Source organism: Pithys albifrons, chromosome 3 (genome assembly GCF_047495875.1).
Source record: "Pithys albifrons albifrons isolate INPA30051 chromosome 3, PitAlb_v1, whole genome shotgun sequence".
NCBI classification, from domain to species: Eukaryota; Metazoa; Chordata; class Aves; order Passeriformes; family Thamnophilidae; genus Pithys; species Pithys albifrons.
This window is the reverse complement of record NC_092460.1, coordinates 98,312,083-98,332,480: the sequence shown is the minus strand read 5'-3', so window position 1 is coordinate 98,332,480 and position 20,398 is coordinate 98,312,083. Positions and strand designations below refer to the sequence as shown.

General features: G+C 42.3%; 1 protein-coding gene across 1 annotated transcript in view; it reads right to left on the bottom strand.

Annotated features, from left to right (window-relative positions):
* Nucleotides 1-20,398, bottom strand: part of SFMBT2 (Scm like with four mbt domains 2) — a 116,319-nt gene that overhangs the window by 54,969 nt on the left and 40,952 nt on the right. The window contains exons 5-7 of the mRNA XM_071552858.1: nt 13,009-13,097; nt 9,533-9,779; nt 3,903-4,000 (exon numbers count right to left, since the gene is read on the bottom strand). Coding sequence (XP_071408959.1) covers nt 3,903-4,000; nt 9,533-9,779; nt 13,009-13,097 — 434 coding nt within the window. The remainder of the gene's footprint in view (nt 1-3,902; nt 4,001-9,532; nt 9,780-13,008; nt 13,098-20,398) is intronic.

The window sequence follows — 20,398 nt, the reverse complement described above, 5'->3', positions numbered from 1 at the left end:
AACATTTAAAACCTTCTGCTAGAAATAGGAGCATGGTGGGCTGGGCATAGTATAGAAGTATTTTTGGCAGAGAAAGAAAAATTACAAGTGGGACAAAACAAACAACAACTCCTGAAAAGGAGGAGCAAAGGGTAGAGACAAGAGGAATAGGACCAAAGACTAAATCAAGAACCTGTCTTAGATAACAACTCTCTTTCCTATGCACCAATATATTTATTAACAGGGCTTGGATTAGAGATGTGGCAAGTGACAGCTCCACCCAAGCCAGACATCAGGACCCACTTAGAACAACTGGGGGTGGTGGGAAAATTTGGAATAGGATGCCTATATGCAACATTATGAAAAGAATGATGAGCACCCCAAATCCTGGGTAGAGTTCAGGTGCCCAAACAGAGGTGTCTAGAGTGAGCTGAAAGACATCTGAGAACCTATCACATCTGCATGGGACCCACAGATACAGCACAGGAGATCAGAGGAAGCATGATGGGATGTCTGAGGAGATCTCAAGGATGCTGTGCCTCTCTCCAAACTAAATCCCACAATCTGTGTCCAGAATTCGTCTTACACAAACTACTGGACTGTAACTATAAAATATGCCTTATTCATAATATAAGAGCTAGAAGGAGTATTGGGAACATGGCTCCCTTTTAGAGAACACCAGCAATGTCAACAGTGAAGCAAACTACTGAAATTGTCACATGTAACTTCAAATCAGGCCCTGGTAACAGTTTGACCATACTTAATACCCAAAACCCTGACCATTTTCTCAGGTGACCTCTGAAGCCTAAGCCATCATATATAACTGGTACTTAACCAAGCACAGGGAATCTCTACAATACCCTTAAACCAGAGCAGATACACCAAAGGACACATCTCCTTGGATCACGGCCTTTTTGGAAGGGTTTGTGCTCCTAAGCCACTCAAACACCCTTGAAAATCTTGCCTGTAATTATTTTTCTTTAAGGATCAACATGTTTTCTGAAAAGAACAGAACAACAAAGTAGCAGGTGTGATGCGAGAAAGCTTTTGTGAAGGGAAAAATTTATTCCAGGATGTGCAGTTTGCAAAACACAGTGTTTAGTAGCTGCATAATAGCAGCATTTTCTGGCAGTTGAACATCACGTTCCTTCTCAAAGGATCGCAAAGTGTTTTGCAAACACTTTCAACATATGGCCAAGTGTAAAACAGCACCAGGAAAAAAACCTCCTGTTTGCAGCCTTCTCCCTGATTTTTGCAACCAGCTCATGTGGTCTGGTGGCTGGTGTCCTCTCCTTGGATGCCAAGAGGGGATTGGGGCTGTGCTTTTCCAAGGGATTTTTGGACCTGCTGCTGGAGACCACATGCCAAGTTCAGCGTTGCCACACTTGAGTATTAGTAATTCAGGCTTAAATCCATGGCTTTTTTTGTTCTTGGGCAGAACCCAGCACCAAAACCAAAGAGCAGCAATGGGTTGATAGACCCAGAAGAGGAGCCACTTCTCACACAACAAACACAAATCTGCGTTCCCAGTAGCACCTCCTGGGAGCAGTTTGGTGTCACTGCCCACAGTCATGCATAGCCCTAAGGACAACAGCAATTCGAGTTGTAATCCAGCTGAATATGCACATGCCCACCCTCAGAACTGCTCGTGTAAAGGAAGCTCTCCTCAGTCATGGAATTCTGCAGGGAAATGCTGAAAAGGCAGGATGTAACTGCTCGGTGTGCAGTTTACCATGTCTGCCCAAGTAAACATTCCCATCTTCCCAGAAGATCTTTAAGAGATGCCAGCTGTCAAACTCTGTGTTTTATATCTCATCTAACACATGACAGCTACCGTAGCATGGAACCCAAAGCACCACATAGAGACATTACTTTTGTGCTGGGCTTTTTAATTAGAAAACTAAAATTAAAAAGAAATTATAAAAGATACTTTTGGATTGGACACTTTTTGTCGGGATCTGGGATTCTTATTGAAGGTCCCACATAAAAATACTGGCTTATTTTTTAAGATCAGTCAAGTTTCCTCTCATACAGTCTCCTAAAGCCCTTCTTTAACTCATCTTTAAGTCATTACTTAGGAAGACATGCTCACAAGCACAGATCTCATATTCTTCTCCTTAATTAAGATGCACAAGATGGGGTTGACTCCCCCTAAATGGGCAGAATAAAGTGATGCCCACACACAAACAATGTATTCAGCCTCTTCCCTTCCCAACACCAAAGACTAAATTCAGCTCATCTTGTGTTCAGCTTTCATTTCATAAATAAAGAAGCCCTATTGACCTAATCCTGCTTTTTTGCCACATTTGGCCCCAAAGTAACTCTCTTGTTGGGCCATTCAAGCATTCCAATCATCCTCTAAGAGGAATATCTTTGGAAGCTCAAACTGCATGGCACAGCAACTGGGATTTGCTGAATGCAAATTTATGACCCGCCTGCAATAATTAAAATAAGTGGGTGTAAGTCTGGCACACTGAGAAGAGGCAGCGAAACAGCTGCTAGTTATAAACTTTTTTTTTTAAAAAAGGACATTTTATGGGTCTCATCAGAAATATTCCTCACTCTTTCATAGAGACAGGAATAAAATTTATGCATTAGGCATTCCCTACTGGGATTTAATCCCTGCCCCACACAATGTGGTTTTGATCTTAAAACTGCCAATGCAAACTTTAATAGAGTTGGCAAATTGAAGTATAAGATGAAATAAATAGCAGGGACTCAAACCTCTCCAAACACCATTTCCATCACAACACAGGGCTTCCCAAACCCAAACTTGAGCCAAAGACCAACAGACAAATCTTTCCACTTCTCCCAATCTAGCAGAGCTCTCACCCTGCAAGCCAAGTGGTTCCCAAATTAATGTTGCTGATTTAAGTGCATCTCAGCTGGGTGAGGAGACTGGATTCCTCATGGGAAGCTGCTGGCATGTCCCTGCAGAAAGGGTGAAGGTGGCACACCAGCCAGGGTGGGACATGATGAGTGCCTTCTTCCAATATAGGATTACAGAACCACTTAGGCTGGAGAAGTCTTTAAGATCAAGTCCAACCATTAACCCAGAACTTCCAAGGCCAACACTAAACCAAGTGCCACATCCACACATAATACTGCACCATGTTTTTGAGTATATCACTGCAATGTTGCTTAAAGGCAGGGAAGGAACCCAGAGGGTCTCCAGGCTGGTGGCATGGAGGGCACTGTGATCCACCATGTCCCCAAGCAAGAGGTGACACTGGAGACAGTAGGGCACAGCTGTGCTTCCATGACTTCCCCTGAGCATCCTCTCTTGCATCCACAGCCAGGCTGCCCATCATATCAAAGATGTAACTATGAGAAACCAGACAGGCATAGCCAGAAATCAGGATTATCTGAAGTCATCATGACTAACAGCAGTGCAGATTTGGATGGGAAATTAAAGCTGGTGCCTCGGGGCCAAAGCACATCTCTATTAAAAACCACAGTGAGAAAAAAAAATTGAAATAAAATTATCTCTCACTTCCACTACAGGTCCCTGAAGGAATTTTCTTTGCCTTGTGACTTGTGATCAGATGAAAATTTTGGTGCAAAGGTCACAGAAATCTGTCCAGTTTGTGTCAACTTTAAAATCAATCATAGCCTTACAACTTCCCGGTATTACATGATGTGTTTGCACAGGTCTAACAGGATAAAACACATGAAAAATAATGTTGGAGAAATCACTGCTGATCACCCCCAGCCACTAGAAAACACTGACCAAAAAATCATTAATCAGAATGGAAAGTTCACACATAAAAATGTGTTTTATACAAACATTCCACTTGTGACCTCCCATGGTTGTGTATTAGAGCAAAGGCCTTTCCTGTAGAAGTTTAGCATAAGCTGCTAAATATTGCACGGTATTTTTCATCATGGACTCCATAAGTGAAGGAAAAATGTGTATCTTTTACCTTGAAAACTTCCATTGGAAGAGGAAGATTTGCTGCATCATTAAGGGATTTTTCCAGAGCGCATTTCCACTCAGATATTGTCTTCAGAGAACAGATATCTAAAGCAATAACAGCAACAAAAAAAAAACCAAAACCAAGAGGTGATTGTTTAGGAATCAAACATTTTTGAAAGACTAAAGTTCCTATGTCATACAAATGGACACTATAAGTGAAATGAATAGTGTTCATATCCAAGCATGGATAAATTCAACACAAAAGCAACTAGTAGGGGTACACTGGAGGATGATTTTGTTTTATATCCGAGAGCGAAACCCAGAAAAATGCACATCCTTCAATTACTGCTGAAGAAACGAGAATTGTATTATCTCATTACTCAAAAATAGCAAAAAACTGTCCTTTGATTTCTCAAAACACCTGATGTTTTTTATTTTGAGGAGCCTCAGGTCTTCAGCCAGTATTAGTTATATTTGAACAACCAAAAATTATCTTTACTAAGGCTTCTCTTTATTGGAAGGTGTTTGGGGGTTTTCTAATTGCAGGGTTGGGGTGGCTGGGGTAGGTGTGGGAAGAAACATTTCAGCTACATCTCTACTCAGACACAATTTTTGGTACCACACTCAACCCACAGCATCACACCAGTTCAAAGACTTACACTCAAGAATTTACATTATTATACTTTTAGGCAACATCTTTGTGCAGCTTCACATTGCTTTCAGTGAGTTTCTTTACACAGGTTTAAAATTATTAAATCATTATAATAACAAGCCCTTTATGGTTCAGTGCAATGAAATGCCTATGAATCATCAAAGGAAACAATGTAGGAAATAATACTGTGATGAAGAACATTATATTGGATTTACTTCTGCCCTAGAAAACACATTGTTATCTTGCATGTAACAAGTTATTGCAGAACATTCATAGCAAGGCTTTAAAGAGACAAGATAGGTAGATAGATTGCAACAATTATTAAAATGGAAATGAACATTTACTCAATAATAAACTTGATATGAACGGTGTGAAGCTTTTCTTTTGCCAGTTTGGCTTCATGCACTCACATCACAGTTCAATTTGGTCCAATTTGCATTTAAATTCTGTACATCTAATAACCATATATATTTACTAGCTAGCAAAGATTTACTGCTGTATCTTACAATTCTGAAGGAGGAAATAAAAATATGTATAAAGAAAAGGAACTGGCAAGCCCTGTTTCCACCTTGCACTGATGGTACACAAGAATTTTATGCTCTGAACTCAACAGATTTAAGACCTTATCAAAACAGGATTTGCAGAATCACTCACTAGAAGTGGATGTATTTAGGCTTCCACTATATCAAATCTCACTACTTCAGAACAGACATCAAGGATATGCATATGAATTTAAACACACTTAAAGGGAAACGTTAACCTTTCAGGGCAGTATTTTTAATTCCTCAGCTCTCTGACTATTAATGGCAATACAGATTTCAAGTCTTTGTTTGCAGTGGTCCCAACTGTTAAGAAGTGCTCTCTTTAATTGTTCATTATTTTAGAGCCTTGTTTCTCCACTTCTTCTTTATCTGCAGGAGCTCTGACCCACCCAAAGCACAGGGAGGGGAACAACTCACCCTGGGTTTTTATTTTTGGTTTAAATGATGCCAAACAGTGAAAGACTCAACACAGTATGATTCTGTCCCACACTGCAGCCAGCCTGTTATTTCAACTAACAAAAAGTTTGAGTTTAGGGAAACTCTGCCTGATACTTCCCCGCTGGAAACAGACCCTCATTATCATTCATGATGGCAGTGAAACCCAGGAGAGAATAAAGAGGCATTTTGGCCAACTTTGGCTAAATTCTGGGCAATTTTTCTGAAAATCAGTTGAAAAAAGAGCAACTTCTTTAAGCAGTGTGAACAGAAGTCAATATAAAGGCAACTCCAGTGGTTTCAATAACCAGCAAGAAATATCGTATGCGCATTTAATTAGTGGCAGATCACTTAAGCTGGCAAGTATATGGACACTAAATTGCACGGTTAAAAGAGCATAAAGCATTTTATTTAAGTGCTAGGGTTGCAGGTAATTGAACCAAGTGTACTGTGTCAATTTGGATTAAGGCTAACAAGTAGTGAGCAATTAAAAGGACTGGCAATTTGTCTTTAAATAGAAAGTAAGATAAAATGAGATGATCTCGTCCTGCATAAACAGCCGAGCTAAGACCATCAGTGGCTCTGTGTCAAGCAGCCTGTGCCAATTTGCACGAGCAAGGAGGCTTATTTGGGATTCAGATATACAGCTGATGGAGAAAATAAGCTATGACCCCTTTGCTTTAGTTAAATGGGCTCACGAGACGTACAAATTCCCTGGAAGCTGCCATTTGGAGAAGACAGCCAAGATGCTCTTTCACAGAATAATAGAATGGTTTGGGGTTGGAAGGGACCTTAAAGATCATCTAGTTTCAAACCTCCAAGAACCCTCTTGCACATTCTTCTGCATTAAGTGGGTGTTAGGATGTGGATAGCTTCAGGAAAGAGACTGCTCCATCCAAAATATTGTAGTAGATGTTTTGATCCATGGGATCTCCTCTATCTGAGATGCTCTGCATCTGGAAAGACTGACCTCAAACTGCTCTGCAAGATGAAACCCAGCCTGGCAGGTCCCAGAAGAGGATCAACAGGGAAAAATCACAGCCCAGACACAAAGGGAAATAAAGCTGAGGGTGGATATGCAGCATCCAGGTCGAGGGTAGGCAAAGCACTGTCAGAGGCTGCAGAACAGATGTATAACTGAACATCCTTGTTTGATAGCAAGAGAATGCACAGACTGATCTGGGAGGGGCTGCATATCCTCAGCATCTCTTTGGAGGAGATTTATAACAGCTTTGATATACAGTCTAAGGCTGTTCCTGTTATCAGCCAAGGAGTCAGATGTTCAAAATTCAGACGACCAGGTCTGTGTACATGGATTTCAATACCCAAGTTAAAAAAGTAGGCTTACCAAGATGTCATTTCATCTTGCCTATGTTAGACACATCTTGGGTATCCCCTTTTCTCCACCCATCACATAGAGGAAGCAATTGCTCATGCTGAATTGTCTTTTAGTGTCTACAGCAGGTGAGTCTAATCCCTGGTGTGTAAAATCCAACACACTGTCCACTGACTCCATCCTAAGAAGGTTCACACTAGGTCTTTTAATGAAAGGTCTTTCTAGTTCAAATCCTCGATAATACAGAAGTAACTAAGAAACATGTAAGCAGGCAAGGAAGTATCTCTGGCCTTGAATCCTTAGGAAATGGCATTCTTTGCTAGTTTGTGGTTTAGTAGCTTCATGGCTGAGTTTCTTTAGCACTTTCTGTCACCAGCATCCCATGCTGACAACTCTAGTGCTTTGCTGCCTGCTTCCTTCAAGATTTCTTTTGCAGACACTTTAATCTCAAATAGACCCCCCAAGACCAGCCATTTGACTCTCTTTTCTCTCTTTCTCTGATTTAACTTCTCATATACTTTATTCATCCACCGCTCCATGAGCATGTAGATGTTACGTGGATATCAAAAGGCTGATACAGTCCACTAGATCAGAAGTGGAACAATCAGCATTCCTGATTCTGGAAACTCAAGAGATTCCCACTTCTGACTGGTTACTCCCTCAGTGCAGAGTCTGACAACTGCCTAGACCAGAAGGGGGTAATCTAAGAAAGATGCTTGGGGGCAACATTCAGGAGAGGACTTGTTAGAAAACAGGTTCAGACCAGAAGGGTCTTTTCTCAGCAACTCCTCTAAGACTCAACTTTAGGAGATGTAATGACTACCTATTTCAGTCAATGGAAGTCAGGAAGAAGATCTGGGCATTAAATTCATTAGCAACAATCCTCACTAAAAAGTGAATGACCAGAAAAATGCCAAGGAGAGGAAGCATAGCAGATGAAGACAGAAGAGAGCAAGAGACAGAAATTTTAAAAGCACTTAATTAAGAAAATGGGATGCTCTGGTTTCACAGAAATGTAACTTCAGCAAACAAAGGGTCCAAAAACAAGTGTAAAGACAAGTGAAAAAAAAAAACAAAAGGAAAAGGAAGGGGGTGCTGGAATCCATGGAGAAGGAAGCACAACAATAAAATGAGAAAAAAAGGACAAAAGGAACAAAGAGCAGAAAGTGAATGAAATAAAGAAGAAGCACAAATCTCCTTTGGGCTGTTTCTCTATTGATTCACCAAACCTATACAGGCCAAGAGGGTCCAAAGGCAGTCAATGAAAGAGAGTTTCTCTGTAACACAGAGTTACAAACTAAGCAACATTCATGATCTCCAGCATTCCTGTCAGATTTAGAAGCGATGAGGATCATTGATTCCTATCTGTCAGTGAAGAAAAACACACGTTTCCAGAAAGCATTTGAGACCAAGTCCCAGACAAACTTGTGAACACGACAATTGCACAGATCAGGGTAAACTCTCCAAGTCAGGTGTGCTGGACAGAAGCCACATCAGAAACACCTTCCCAAAGGAGGGATACCTTTCTCCTATCATGTGTCACTCATGGAAAAACCACCCACAGCACAAGGGAAATGAGGCACAGACCTACACAAGTTGTTCACCTTCACAGGAAAAGGTGGATCAGTTTCTGATCCCAGACTGGCTTAACTGCAGTCCCAATTTCTCCATCCCAGCTGGTCTGAACATTAAACTCAACCCTAAAAACCTTCTCTCCCAACTTTTAATCTCCTGACGTTGAATATGGTCTGACAGACTTGGAAAGACTTCACTCCCTTGGAGAAAATGCAGAGAAAACATCTATGGTATTTTAAATCTGAAAGATCTCAACTACCCTTACTCAAAGGAGTAGGGCTGGATGGCCAACTCAAAGGCCAGGCTGAATGGGGCTTGGAGCAACCTGGGCAGGTGGAAGGTGGCCCTGCCCATGGCAAGGGGGTTGGAACAAGGTGATCTTACAGGTCCCTTCCAACCCAAAACCATCCTGTGATTCTATGACTTTCTTAGCTGCTAGCAGAGGACCCCTCAACATGCTATTTCACATGGACAGGCAGACAAACCCAGCACCCTCACTGCCCTTTCTGACTGGTTGGAGACCACGAGGGTCCCAAAACACTTTCTCCAACCCCGGGAAATTTCATGGGCTCTGTTGCTACCAAGGAGAAATGTGAGTGGCCATTGAAAGACACATGGGAAAGAAGCCTTTGGTTGATGGGAAAACAAATGGAGCCCAGAATATGGTGAGAGGTATCACAGAGGACTTCATTAGGCCAGCAGAGGACCAGTAAGGTCTCCCCCAGGATGCCTAAATTATGGCCAGAAAGACTTGGTCCCTAAAACATCACAAAAAAGGCTGGACAAGCAGGCACATATCCTTGGACTATCCCCATCAGCTCTGCTTCTTGGTGGAAAATGCACAAACTGCTTTCAATGGACACTGCATCCTTCCAGGAGTGAGCTACAACTAAATATAATTTATTAAATAAACTTAATACATTTACCTGACCCGCTTTGAACCCAATTGAGATGGCTCTCACATGCCATTTGGGTCACAGAAAGAAACTACTGACAAAGCAATGTGAATGCTGGAGAGGAAGAAACTGTTTGCACAAATATCTCAAAACACCAGTGAACGTCGCAAAGGGAGGTAACATTTTTAGGAGGCTCTTTACCTGCAGGTGGGTCCATTCTGTATTTATTCTCTTGACACCAACCGACTGGTCGAAGTCTGCAATCCAAGTAAAACAACCACTGGTCATAGGATTCAGTCTCCTCCAATCCCACATAGCGAAGGCGTAATCTTCCTCCAACATTTTCAACCACACTAACTATCCAGTACTGAAAGGGATTCTGGGAATCCTGCAGCTCTATTAAGGAATCAACTGTAATGAGGTCTACAGGGTTTTTTCCTCGCAGAGGCTGTTTGAATAGAAGCAAAACTCCTTATTTTAAACTTTATTTGAAGACTTCTCAAGGAAACAGATGACAGCAGAAGATTATTTTTGTTTTTCACACCATCATCCAAGCGATCAGCAAACAGTCTGTTCTTCTTCTATTTTACCCAATGTCTTCCAAGTGCAAATTCAGAAGTAAAACAGAAAACAACAGTTGTGCTAATTTCTCAACCGACATCAACAACAACAACAAAAAAAAGAGTAATAAAAGGTGGAACATAAGGCACATCCACATAGGATGCTCCTGAACAACTCAAAGCCCAGTTACATTGGAGGATTTCAAACCAAGTTCTCATTGACTGCAGCTGTTAAGAACCAATCACAGGACTGGACCCTGACATTTACCTAAAAGGTGACCTCTTTGGGCGTGACCCTGAAATTTCACTCTGTGTGCTGATCTTTTCCACAAAAGGGTTTATCTCATTCCTACTGGCAAGGAGATCAAATTGTTCCCCACAGCCAGGGATCCATGGTGGTCATTCCAAAGCTCAATGCCAAGAGCAGGTTCCCACCGGCTTAAGTAGTCTTAGGATCGAAGCCCAAGGCACACAGGATTTGTTGGGTCAAGCCACCATGCCCAAAACATCCCAGTGATTGAGGTTATTTACTTACACACAGTATTTGCTGTGATCCCAGTTTTGCAACCACTTACACATGTGTGTAACTTCACACCTGCAAAGCTGCCAACCACAGGCATTAAAAAACCATGAGATGCTTTGCAGAACGACACCTCTGGGGCTCTGTTTTTGTTTTGTGCCTCGGAGCATCTCTGTGCTCTAAAGCTTTTTTCTAACATAATGGTTAGATTTGTTATTTTTTATTAAATGCACGTTTGAATTCTTATGCAATGTCTCGATTCCAGGGCTTGCAGAGCAGCATTAAAATGACCCCAAGACTTGGAGCACTGGACCCCAAAGGAAATGCTAAGCAAAGGCAAAACATATTAAAAACAAGGACTTTTTTTTCCTGTGTGTTTGTCCCACTTTTACTTAATTAAATAACATAAACGTATCACATTACTTTTTAAAATATTGATTCTGTAAATCAGAGTCAGTCCAGAATGGTTCTTTCTAGCAGTGGCTACAAAAAAAAGAAAAATAAGGAGAAAGCCTTATTTTTCAAAAGGTTACTTTTCTTATTGAATTTCAAATGTATTCAGAATTTTGAGATGCAACTGATTTTCACACATCTCTCTTAATCCAAAAATACAGGCAACAGAATGAGAATATGGTAAAAAATGTAATTAAAATTATCTAAAACCTTATCACATGTACAAGTTTAACCAGCTTTATGATGAACAGGTATTTCTCAGAACATTCTATTTGCCATTAAAAGCTCCTTCTCTACAGTGCTTATAAGCTACAAGCACCTGTACAATCTTTTCAAATATTTTTTTCATGGCAAAATGCAGTGTTGAAATTTAAAACTATAACAGAAATACACTTTAATGTGGTTTTTTCCCCTCTCACACAACTGCTTCATTACAACAAAACAATCTTTAATATGAAACGATGGTGTAATGATTTAACTTATTATAATAAATCCCTGGCTGTATCAAAGTGAATATTGCCTCTCTGATTTGTGTGCTAAATTTTAAGCCAATGGGTTGGCACTTACCCCACGAGAACTGAATGGCTAAGATTAATAATCAGCTTGCATGAAATATTAACATTTACCATAATGCAAGAACTCTTGATATGCATAGCCAGCATGTTAAAAAAATGTTTAAAAGTAGCACTACATATTGATTTAACAGAATAACAACAATCTGCAGCACTCAACAACAGCAAATCTGTCAACAGGGGCCAACATACATCGCACGACACAGACAGCACTGAGCACATACATCTATAAAACACCAGAAAAGGGTCAGAAACTGTTTCGAGTCAACACAACATTTTCCCTCTCTGCATTTGTGCCTGGGGCTGCCTCTTCTCTCTGTCTGAGGAAAGGGAACGGGGAGCTTTGGAATATACCAGAGATGGGGGTTGGACACTACCAGCTTTTTGCATATGCCAGCTGGGAGTGGTCCAGGAACAGGGATCCAGCAAGCCTGAGGACATGGGTTATTCTGGGTGTGCAAGGGCTGTTACACTCTCAGACTGGGTAGGGGGGAAGTCCCCAATGGTACACTATTAATTCTCCCTGCCAGGCCCCTCATACTGCACAGGCATGTGGAAAAAAGATGTAGCTGTGGCTGGTGGATGTGACCAGGGACAAAATGATGAAAAATGGGGACTGGATGCATCCTTGCTTCCCAAAAGGCAGCATGAGTGCTTACACTAAGGTATACCACTGTATGCTGTCACTGTCAGCCTACAGAGAGAATAATCTCCAGCAGGACCATCTGTCTCCTCTCCAAATGCCCCAACAGCGTCCACAGGAGAGCAGGGAAGGCCCCGATGGAAAATGTGCCCTGCTACCACCGTTTCAAAGTGAATCTGTGGGATTTTGGTCCACAATCTCAAGGAACACTGAGGCTGCCCGAGGTGCAAGTCACCCTGTGAATATGCTGCACAGACTGGACTCTTGGCTGTATGGCTGCATCTAAAAAACAGACCCTTCTGCCCTGCTGACCACTGAGGCCATCTCACCCAACTTCCCTGCTAAATGTGACTCCTATGTTTAGGTGGAAGGAATATCCTTGGGGGAGTCCTGCATTTACAGATAAACCTGACAGTGCTTCCCATCTACCTACTAAACTCCTCTCCAGCCTGTGTCACAGAATCAGAGAATGGTTTTGACTGGAAGGGACCTTAAAGGTCATCTTGTTCCAAGCCCCATGACATGGGCAAGGACACCTTCCACCAGACCAGGTTGCTCTGGCCACCATCCAACCTGCCTTGAACACTTCCAGGGATGGAGCTAGGATGACTTGAAAGCTCAGGTTGGATGGACCTAACGGGATACTGAAGGGCTGTATCTTTCTTCCCATGGATCCCCTACATGCTCTCCTTCCTCACTCAGTCTATTTTGAGTCCCCAGCTTTCTAAACACCACCCTCCACTTAAAGGCAAAACAAACCATCTATCACTGAGTCAGAAGCAGAGCCAGCAGAGTCAAGGCAACGCTGCCACCAACTTTTGACCAGTGCTGGCTCAGATCCCACTGATGGCACACAGGCTGGGAGCAAACAGTGCTGCAGCACACACACCACAACATCATACAGAGAGGAACTGCAATCTAATACATACACCTTCCAGCAAATTGGCGGGAGCCGTCCGGGCGCCAGTCAAATCGTGTATGAGAAACTCCGTCCAGTCCATATATTTCTCTTTGATTGCTGGGAAAGGGAGAGGAAAGGAAAGGAAAGAAATGTTTAGCATAGGAGACTGCAACAACATACAATAGACTTGCTGTATTTCCTGGGAAGAAATTCTTCACTATGAGAGTGGTGAGGCCCTGGCACAAGTTTTCCCAGGGAAACTGTTGATGCCCCATCCCTGGGAGTGTTCGAGGCCAGGTTAGACATAGCTCTGAGCAACCTGGTCTAGTGGAAGGTGGCCCTGCCCACGACAGGAGGGGTTGGAACCAGATGGTCACTAAGGTCCTCCTAAGATAAATCATTCTGTGCTTCAATTTTAGAAGCATCTCCTTGGGGTTTACCAGCCCTAAAGCTTTGGATACAATTTCGGTTCAGACTGGGAGAAAAGCTGGTTTGTTGTCCAGTCCCTTGGGCAAGCTGTGCACACAGTTAAATCCCAAAATAAGGGAAGGTGTTGCTCCACTGCAGTCACTGACAGTGATTTACAACATCGTGGCTTATCATCTCCATCTCTCCCATTCAAAATTGGTCACTGCTTGTGTAACTGCTCGTTTCTGCTTATCACATAAGCTCAGAAGTGATTTATAAAGTCTCTTTGTATGTTCACTAATGACCTCTGAGAAAAGAAAAGCTGTGCAAACTTTCAATTCCTTGACAAGAGACCAGAAACTCCAGGTGCTTTCCCCACAAAGCAGAAAAATCACCCCTGAAAACATCATACATCAGCTGCTGAGTCAATACACTTGCAAGAAGAAAGACTTAAAGAATTTATCAGGAACTTCTGTTACATTTCGAATAAACTAAGTAATTTCTGAGCTAAACACTGTAAACCTGTGTTACTTTAGGACATGCACTGACACAGTTTTGTAAGATGTGAACTGAAATATATAAATGTTGCCTCTAGGATTCAAATTCTGGGTCAGTTCTGGTTGAAATCAGTAAAGTTGGGCACCAAAAGGCAGTAACTCAGCAGATCTCAGCTTCAGAGATACAGATGCATCTTCAGACATATTGTGCATTTGCAATCAGAAATCAAGAAATGAGACTTTAATTTCACCTGCCTGTAAATGGGAATTAAGTTACACCAGACTGTTCTCTGCTAAAAAAAAATCTTAAATTTATGTGTGAGAGAACCAACAGGGAGATAGTTATTGTTAACTTAGCAACATCTGTAGAAGAGAAAAATCACAAGCATTTGAAAATTTTAACATTTCCTCTGAACCAAAAACTGGATACAGGGTTTAAAGACCATTCCCCATGTATGCCACCCATACAGCTGGGCATAGACAAAGAAGCCATGCCCAGCACACCTTACCTCAACCTCATTTCTGAGCTCTGCTTCTTCCACAACAGCCAGTTCTCCCAATTTATACATCGAGTTTACAGATCTCAGTTACTTTAAAAGTGCATTTAAATGTATTTAAAAGGACCAAACCTTGAAGTGCTGGACTTGAGCCTCCATAAAATAACACTTGAACTTGCCTAGAACCATTCTAAGTCTTTTGCAGCACTGATTTTGCATGATTTCCAAGAGATTTATGACCTTTGCATTATTAAGATGAAAGAATAGCCTGGGAAGAAATGGTTTAGACATGACATTTGTCTCTCAACACTCCTGCTGCACACATTTCATCAGTTACTGTCCACCTACATCAGGATAAAGAAAACAAGCTTAATTTTGGCATCAGTGAGAAGACAGTAATTGTTGTAATGAATGAGCCTGGAGTCCCTCTAGCTCAGACTTCTGCCTCTCGCTGTGAACAGCACTGGGTGCAGCAGAGAAAGGTGCAAGTTGAACTTGATTTTGGCTCATAGCCACAAAGTTGTCAGCCAAATTTTGAATGCCAGAGCTTCACCACTAAGGAATGACAAATGTGATAAAAAGAACACAGTTCGAACTTTCAAAGCTGGCAGGAGTTGGGGGATGGGGTTGAGGAGAACGGGATTTTCAAAGTTGACAACAGATTTCAGGGGTTTCCATTTCCAGATGCCCAATTTGAGATGTCTTAGAGGTGCCCAATTCACAGATCTTTCCGTCTGTCAGTCAGACAGTCTCCCTTCTAGTGCCTTTCAAAAAGAAAAAATCCCTTGTCCTTTTAAAGACTTCCACCTCACAGTCTGAAATCTAAGTAAGACTTTGCCCCCCTCCATGTTCAAATCTGGATTAAGGGTTTCCAAAGCCCAAAAGTGCCAAGGTGACCTTTGTTTTCAGACTAAAGACACTCAGCTGAAAAAAACCCCAAGCTATTCTCAGTTTCTGTGTGGTTTCAGAGCCATCCTCCCCATACATATCTAGTTTCTAGGGGTTTGCTTTATATTATTCTGTTCTTGCAGTGTAGATAAAATGACTCTGAAAAGCTTTGAGAGACAATAAATTGCACTGGAAGTTTAAGGAACAGGGATTTGTACCCTCTTATGTGCCTAGAGAGCCCAATCAGCCTTCTCAGTTCTACAGTTCAAGTCACTACAACGCAAACATTAATTTTTAGTAGTAATGATGTGAATCTGAATCATCATGATACCTGTAAAAGCTTCTGAGGACCAAGCAAAACGTTAAACAAGAATATTCAAACTAAGGAAAATCTGCTGGGTAAATAAGAGTAGCTGTCAGTGTAACGCTTGGGTACCCAAGCTGAGCATCCAGCTCCAGAAATGCTGGTGCTTCTTTGGCATATCAGACTCAGCACCTGTGAACTGAAGCACTGAACTTTCAATTGCTAATTCACATTTTCATTTGTTAGCTACAGAAGACTCATCTGAACCTCTCCTACTGCAGACAGGCTGGGAGAACTCTGCTTTTAGAGCCCATCTGCAGCTGGTTGCCCAACCATGAGATGGAAAGGTAGTCAGGACCTGTTCCATGGCAACCCAAACTCCACTAGTACTGAGATTTTCAAAACATTTCTTTCTGCCTTAAACAATTTCAGTGATTCAGGAGTGGTGTACAGGGTTCAGATATCCATGTTTTCTCTACATTTCAATAAATCCATCTTCCCAAAAGACCTCTGTGAGTTCCTACCCAGAACCAGCCAAGGTATGTAGTGATAGGACAAGGACAATGACCTTAAGATGGTCAGGTTTAGATTAGACATTAGGAAATTCTTCATGCAAAGAGTGGAGAGGCTCTGGCACAGATTGCCCAGAGAACTTGTAGACTCCCCAACACTCAAAAGTGTTGGATGGGTTGGGTGGGGCTTTGAGCAGCTGGGTCTAGTGGTAGGTGTCCCTAAGGCAGAGGGTTTGGAACTAGATGAGCTTTAAGTTCCCTTCCAATCTAACTATTCTATGATTCCCTCATCTTAATGCAACTCTTGGACCTCAGCTAATGTTTGTAGTGCTGTGGGAAGACAAGGAAACACTCAGGAAATAAAGCAAAAGAAACTTCCTTGTCAAATCTTTGCAAAGAGAACCACTCCATGCAGGGAGGTGGGTCTCCTAAAAAAAGTCAAAAGAGGAAAAAATGTGTCCTTCAAACTCTCAAGGATCCCCCTCCAGCCACAAAGTGCGATGAGTATGAGCAGTTATTTTAAAAGTGTGTGATTAATGTCATCCTAATTCATGCTCTTACTGAGCTGCACACACTTAAAAAGTGACAAAAAATCTGCATAGTAACAAAGTCTCTGATAGTTCTCCCTGAGTGACATAGGAGGAAACACTCCTTGTTTCTGACAAAGCTGGGAAGAAGAGTTTTATCAATCCATAAAATCCTCTCCAAGGAGGATTAAGTACCAAAATCTACTGCCCCTTGGCACACCCACCCTTCCCTCTTCAGGCACAGCTCATCTGTGAAGATGGCACCTCACAAAGGGTCTGGCACCCAAACAGCCCCAAATACAAGAAAGGATTTTAGATATTCCAGTTATACTGAGGTTACTTTGAGAATTATATCCTAAGCAGAGATGGTTTGGTTGATCAATACAACACTAACATAACCACAATGACTGGCCCTCTACAAAAGAAGGCTTTGATGATCTACAAGGAAAAAGCTTGCTCAAGAGTCTCAATATTGTTTTGAGCACCAAAGCCACATCAGTGTTAGTCCCACCATCCTGCACAGGGTCTGCTGCGCACAGAAGGGACCGAGACAAGATTGGGCCATGGTCTGAGACCTTGGGGGCCAACTGTCCTCACATTTATCATGGTGAGAGACAATGGTTCTAGAGAAGTAGAGACATGGCCAGGCTGGATGGGGCTCTGAGCAACCTGGTCTAGTCAAAGTTCTCCATGCCTATGGAGAGGCATTGGAACCACACGAACTTTAAGGTCCCTTCCGAGCCAAACCATAACTTTGCATTTCTTTGGTAGCAGAAAAAAAGACCCGGTTTAACAACCCCACCGGTGCCACTGTGTGAGCTGAATGGAATGATTAAACATTGGATAATCCAGAGAAGAGACCAGGAATTAGCATCAACCTCACTGTGGAAAACCATCGGTCTGAGCTTGCACCAGATTCGCCACAGCACAGCCCAAGCACAAGGCATGCACTGCACAAGGGGATGCTCCTGAAATGCCAATGCTCTCCCAGCTGCTTCTCTTTCCAGGTCTAGCAGGCAACACCAGAGCTCTGTGTGAGCTGCAGCCTGTGCACACAGATGTGCCTGTTTCCCTTGGATCAGGTTCAGTTCCTCTTGGAGCCAGCGGGGGTTGTTGGTTGTTTTCACACCTCTGCAGCTCCAAGGCCAAAGGCTTTAAAGCATCTGCCTGCCATAAAAATGCCACAGAACCACCTGCCTTAGAGCAAAGCAGCCCAAAGTAGAGGCCAGATTTGCACCTTGATGGGCCAAAGTGCATCTATCACAGAGCCAGCAGCTCCACTCCAGATCACACTCATGCAGGACTAACAGCACAGATCCATCTGGATCTAGACCACCACAGAAAGACCTGAAAAAGATCCCACATTTCTCTCCCCAGTTCCCAAGGAGCAGTTGCAGCAATGCACTGATTCCCACACTCAGCACTGGACTGGTAAAGACTGAGCCCAGGCTTTGCTTTCTCCTAAGAGACCTCATTGAAATTATCCACACCTGGAAAAGTAAAAATCAAGTCTCTGCAGCACATTGCCTTTGTGTGTCACACAGGAAAACACAAAGCCCTCCTGCCTCCTTCCATGAAAAATATTCATTTCAGAAAGCACCTTCTAGTTTGGCAAATATTACACTGGATTTTTAAACTAGAAAGAAAAAGGACCTCTCCACATTAAGACTATTTCTGCAGAAGTCACAGTACAGGTGATAAAAGTGAGCTCCCCTTCCACAGGGCTGAACTCTATCAACATATGTATTGTATCCCATATCTCTCAAATAATAATTCTTCACACTGCTTTTTCTACACCATTCCCCCTTGCCCCCAAACTCTGGCTCCCATTCCTCTCTCCCCTTTTGACCCCCTGCCATTTCCTCACTTTTACTCATTCATCTCATTCTCCCAAGTTGTGCCTTGAGACTCCACGTTGTAGCTGGACCTGACTGCTCCAATCCTGGGCAGCACCTGAGGACCAGGGGCTGATGTGCAAAGTACCATCAGCAGTGCTCACTGGACACGAGGTTTTCCCCATCAGCTTCCCAAAAAGAGCCTTTTCCCCTTGCACTGTCCGTGCTGACCACGAGAGCCAAGCCCAGAGCAGTTGGAAAAGGCCAAGCAATACACACCCTTCATCACCACATTCCCTCCTATCCCACTAAACACAAGCCTAAGAGCCAGGGTAGCAGCTTCATTCCCTGCAACCCTGTAAATCTCTGTGCCCTGCCTCAGCCACAACACATAATGGGTTCAGATTTATCTGCCTCTCTAGAGAAATAAGAGATTAAAAGAACATTTACAGTCCCGTGAAAGCCCTGAGTCACAGGCACTCCATTCAATGAATACGAGATACTATTATCACATCAGCAGCTCTTGGGATTTTATCCAGTTTCTTACAAGTTGCTCTTCTTAAAGCCCCTCCTCTCAGGTCATGGGGTTTATATGAAAAATGTCTCTTTTTTTTTTTAATTTCTTCCCTTTTCTTTCAAGAACAGAACACTGCAAAGTGCAAGAAAAACCTTGAAATCTGAAAGACCAATAAGACAATGAAAAGAACATGCATTTTGGTTTTCCTTTCATGATTTTTTTTCCCCCGAACCACCCACTTCATTGACAAGAAGATGACTCAGGGATTTGAACTGCTGCATTCAGTAAAACAAAAGAATAGTAGTACAACTACCTTATGGATATACAGCACCTAAGCAGGCTACTCCTTGGAAAGACCTCCACACACCTCATGGATACTCCTACCCAACAACTGTTGGCATAAGACCGCCTTGATTTCAGTCACCAGGGACCACTGAGTATGCCATTACTTCAAAATAATGCAAGATAGCACAAAATAATATATAATGCATGAGTGAACATCTATTCCCATCTAGGTACCCACTGCCTGAGCACATTGAGTACCAGCTTGCAGGCATGAGGACAATGAAACACCAGCCCATCTGACAGAACCTGAGCTGCTCCCACCAGTAACAGGGTCAAAGACAAGCAATAATATCAAATAATGCTTTTTTCCCCCATGTTTTAAAAAAACTTCTCATGTTATTTTTTCTCCTTTTTATTCTTTTTGGTTTTTTAATAACCCAAGATCACCAGGAACCTGTCAACACCTCTCCTGGAGAATCCCCACTGGAACCCATCAACCTCTAAACAACAGAGTTTTAATTTTCTCATATGTGAAGAACAGCATCTTAAACAGCTTTATAAAGGATGTTTCAGATAAATCTGCTAAGTGGCAACACTCTCAGTGTGGAAACTACTTTTGTTATTAAAAATTTAACTCCTTCCTAGGACTGGAATGAACAAAAATAGTTAACAAGAGGAATTATAGCTGTGTAGGACCTGGGCAATTCTTCTCACTCTATTATGAAATAAATTAAAATATCAGGATCTCATAAAAAATGGATTAAAAAGGATGTTCTACTATATAGATGTTATATATTTAATATATACTAAGCTAAAGCTACTGGGGAATCACAGAATCATAGATTGATTGGGTTGGAAAAGACCTCCGAGATCACCAAGTCCAACCCTTGGGCCAACTCCAGTCCCTTTACCAGATCATGGCACTCAGTGCCATGGCCAATCTCAGTTTAAAAATCTCCCGGGATGGTGAATCCACCCCCTCTCTGGGCAGTCCATTCCAATGCCTGAGCACTCTCTCTGTAAAGAATTGTTTTCTGATATCCAACTTAAATTTCCCCTGGCAGAGCTTAAGCCCATGCCCCTTTGTCCTCAATCCATCCCACTCCCACCAGTTTGATGCCAGTGCCAAGAGATGCCCAGAGCCTGGA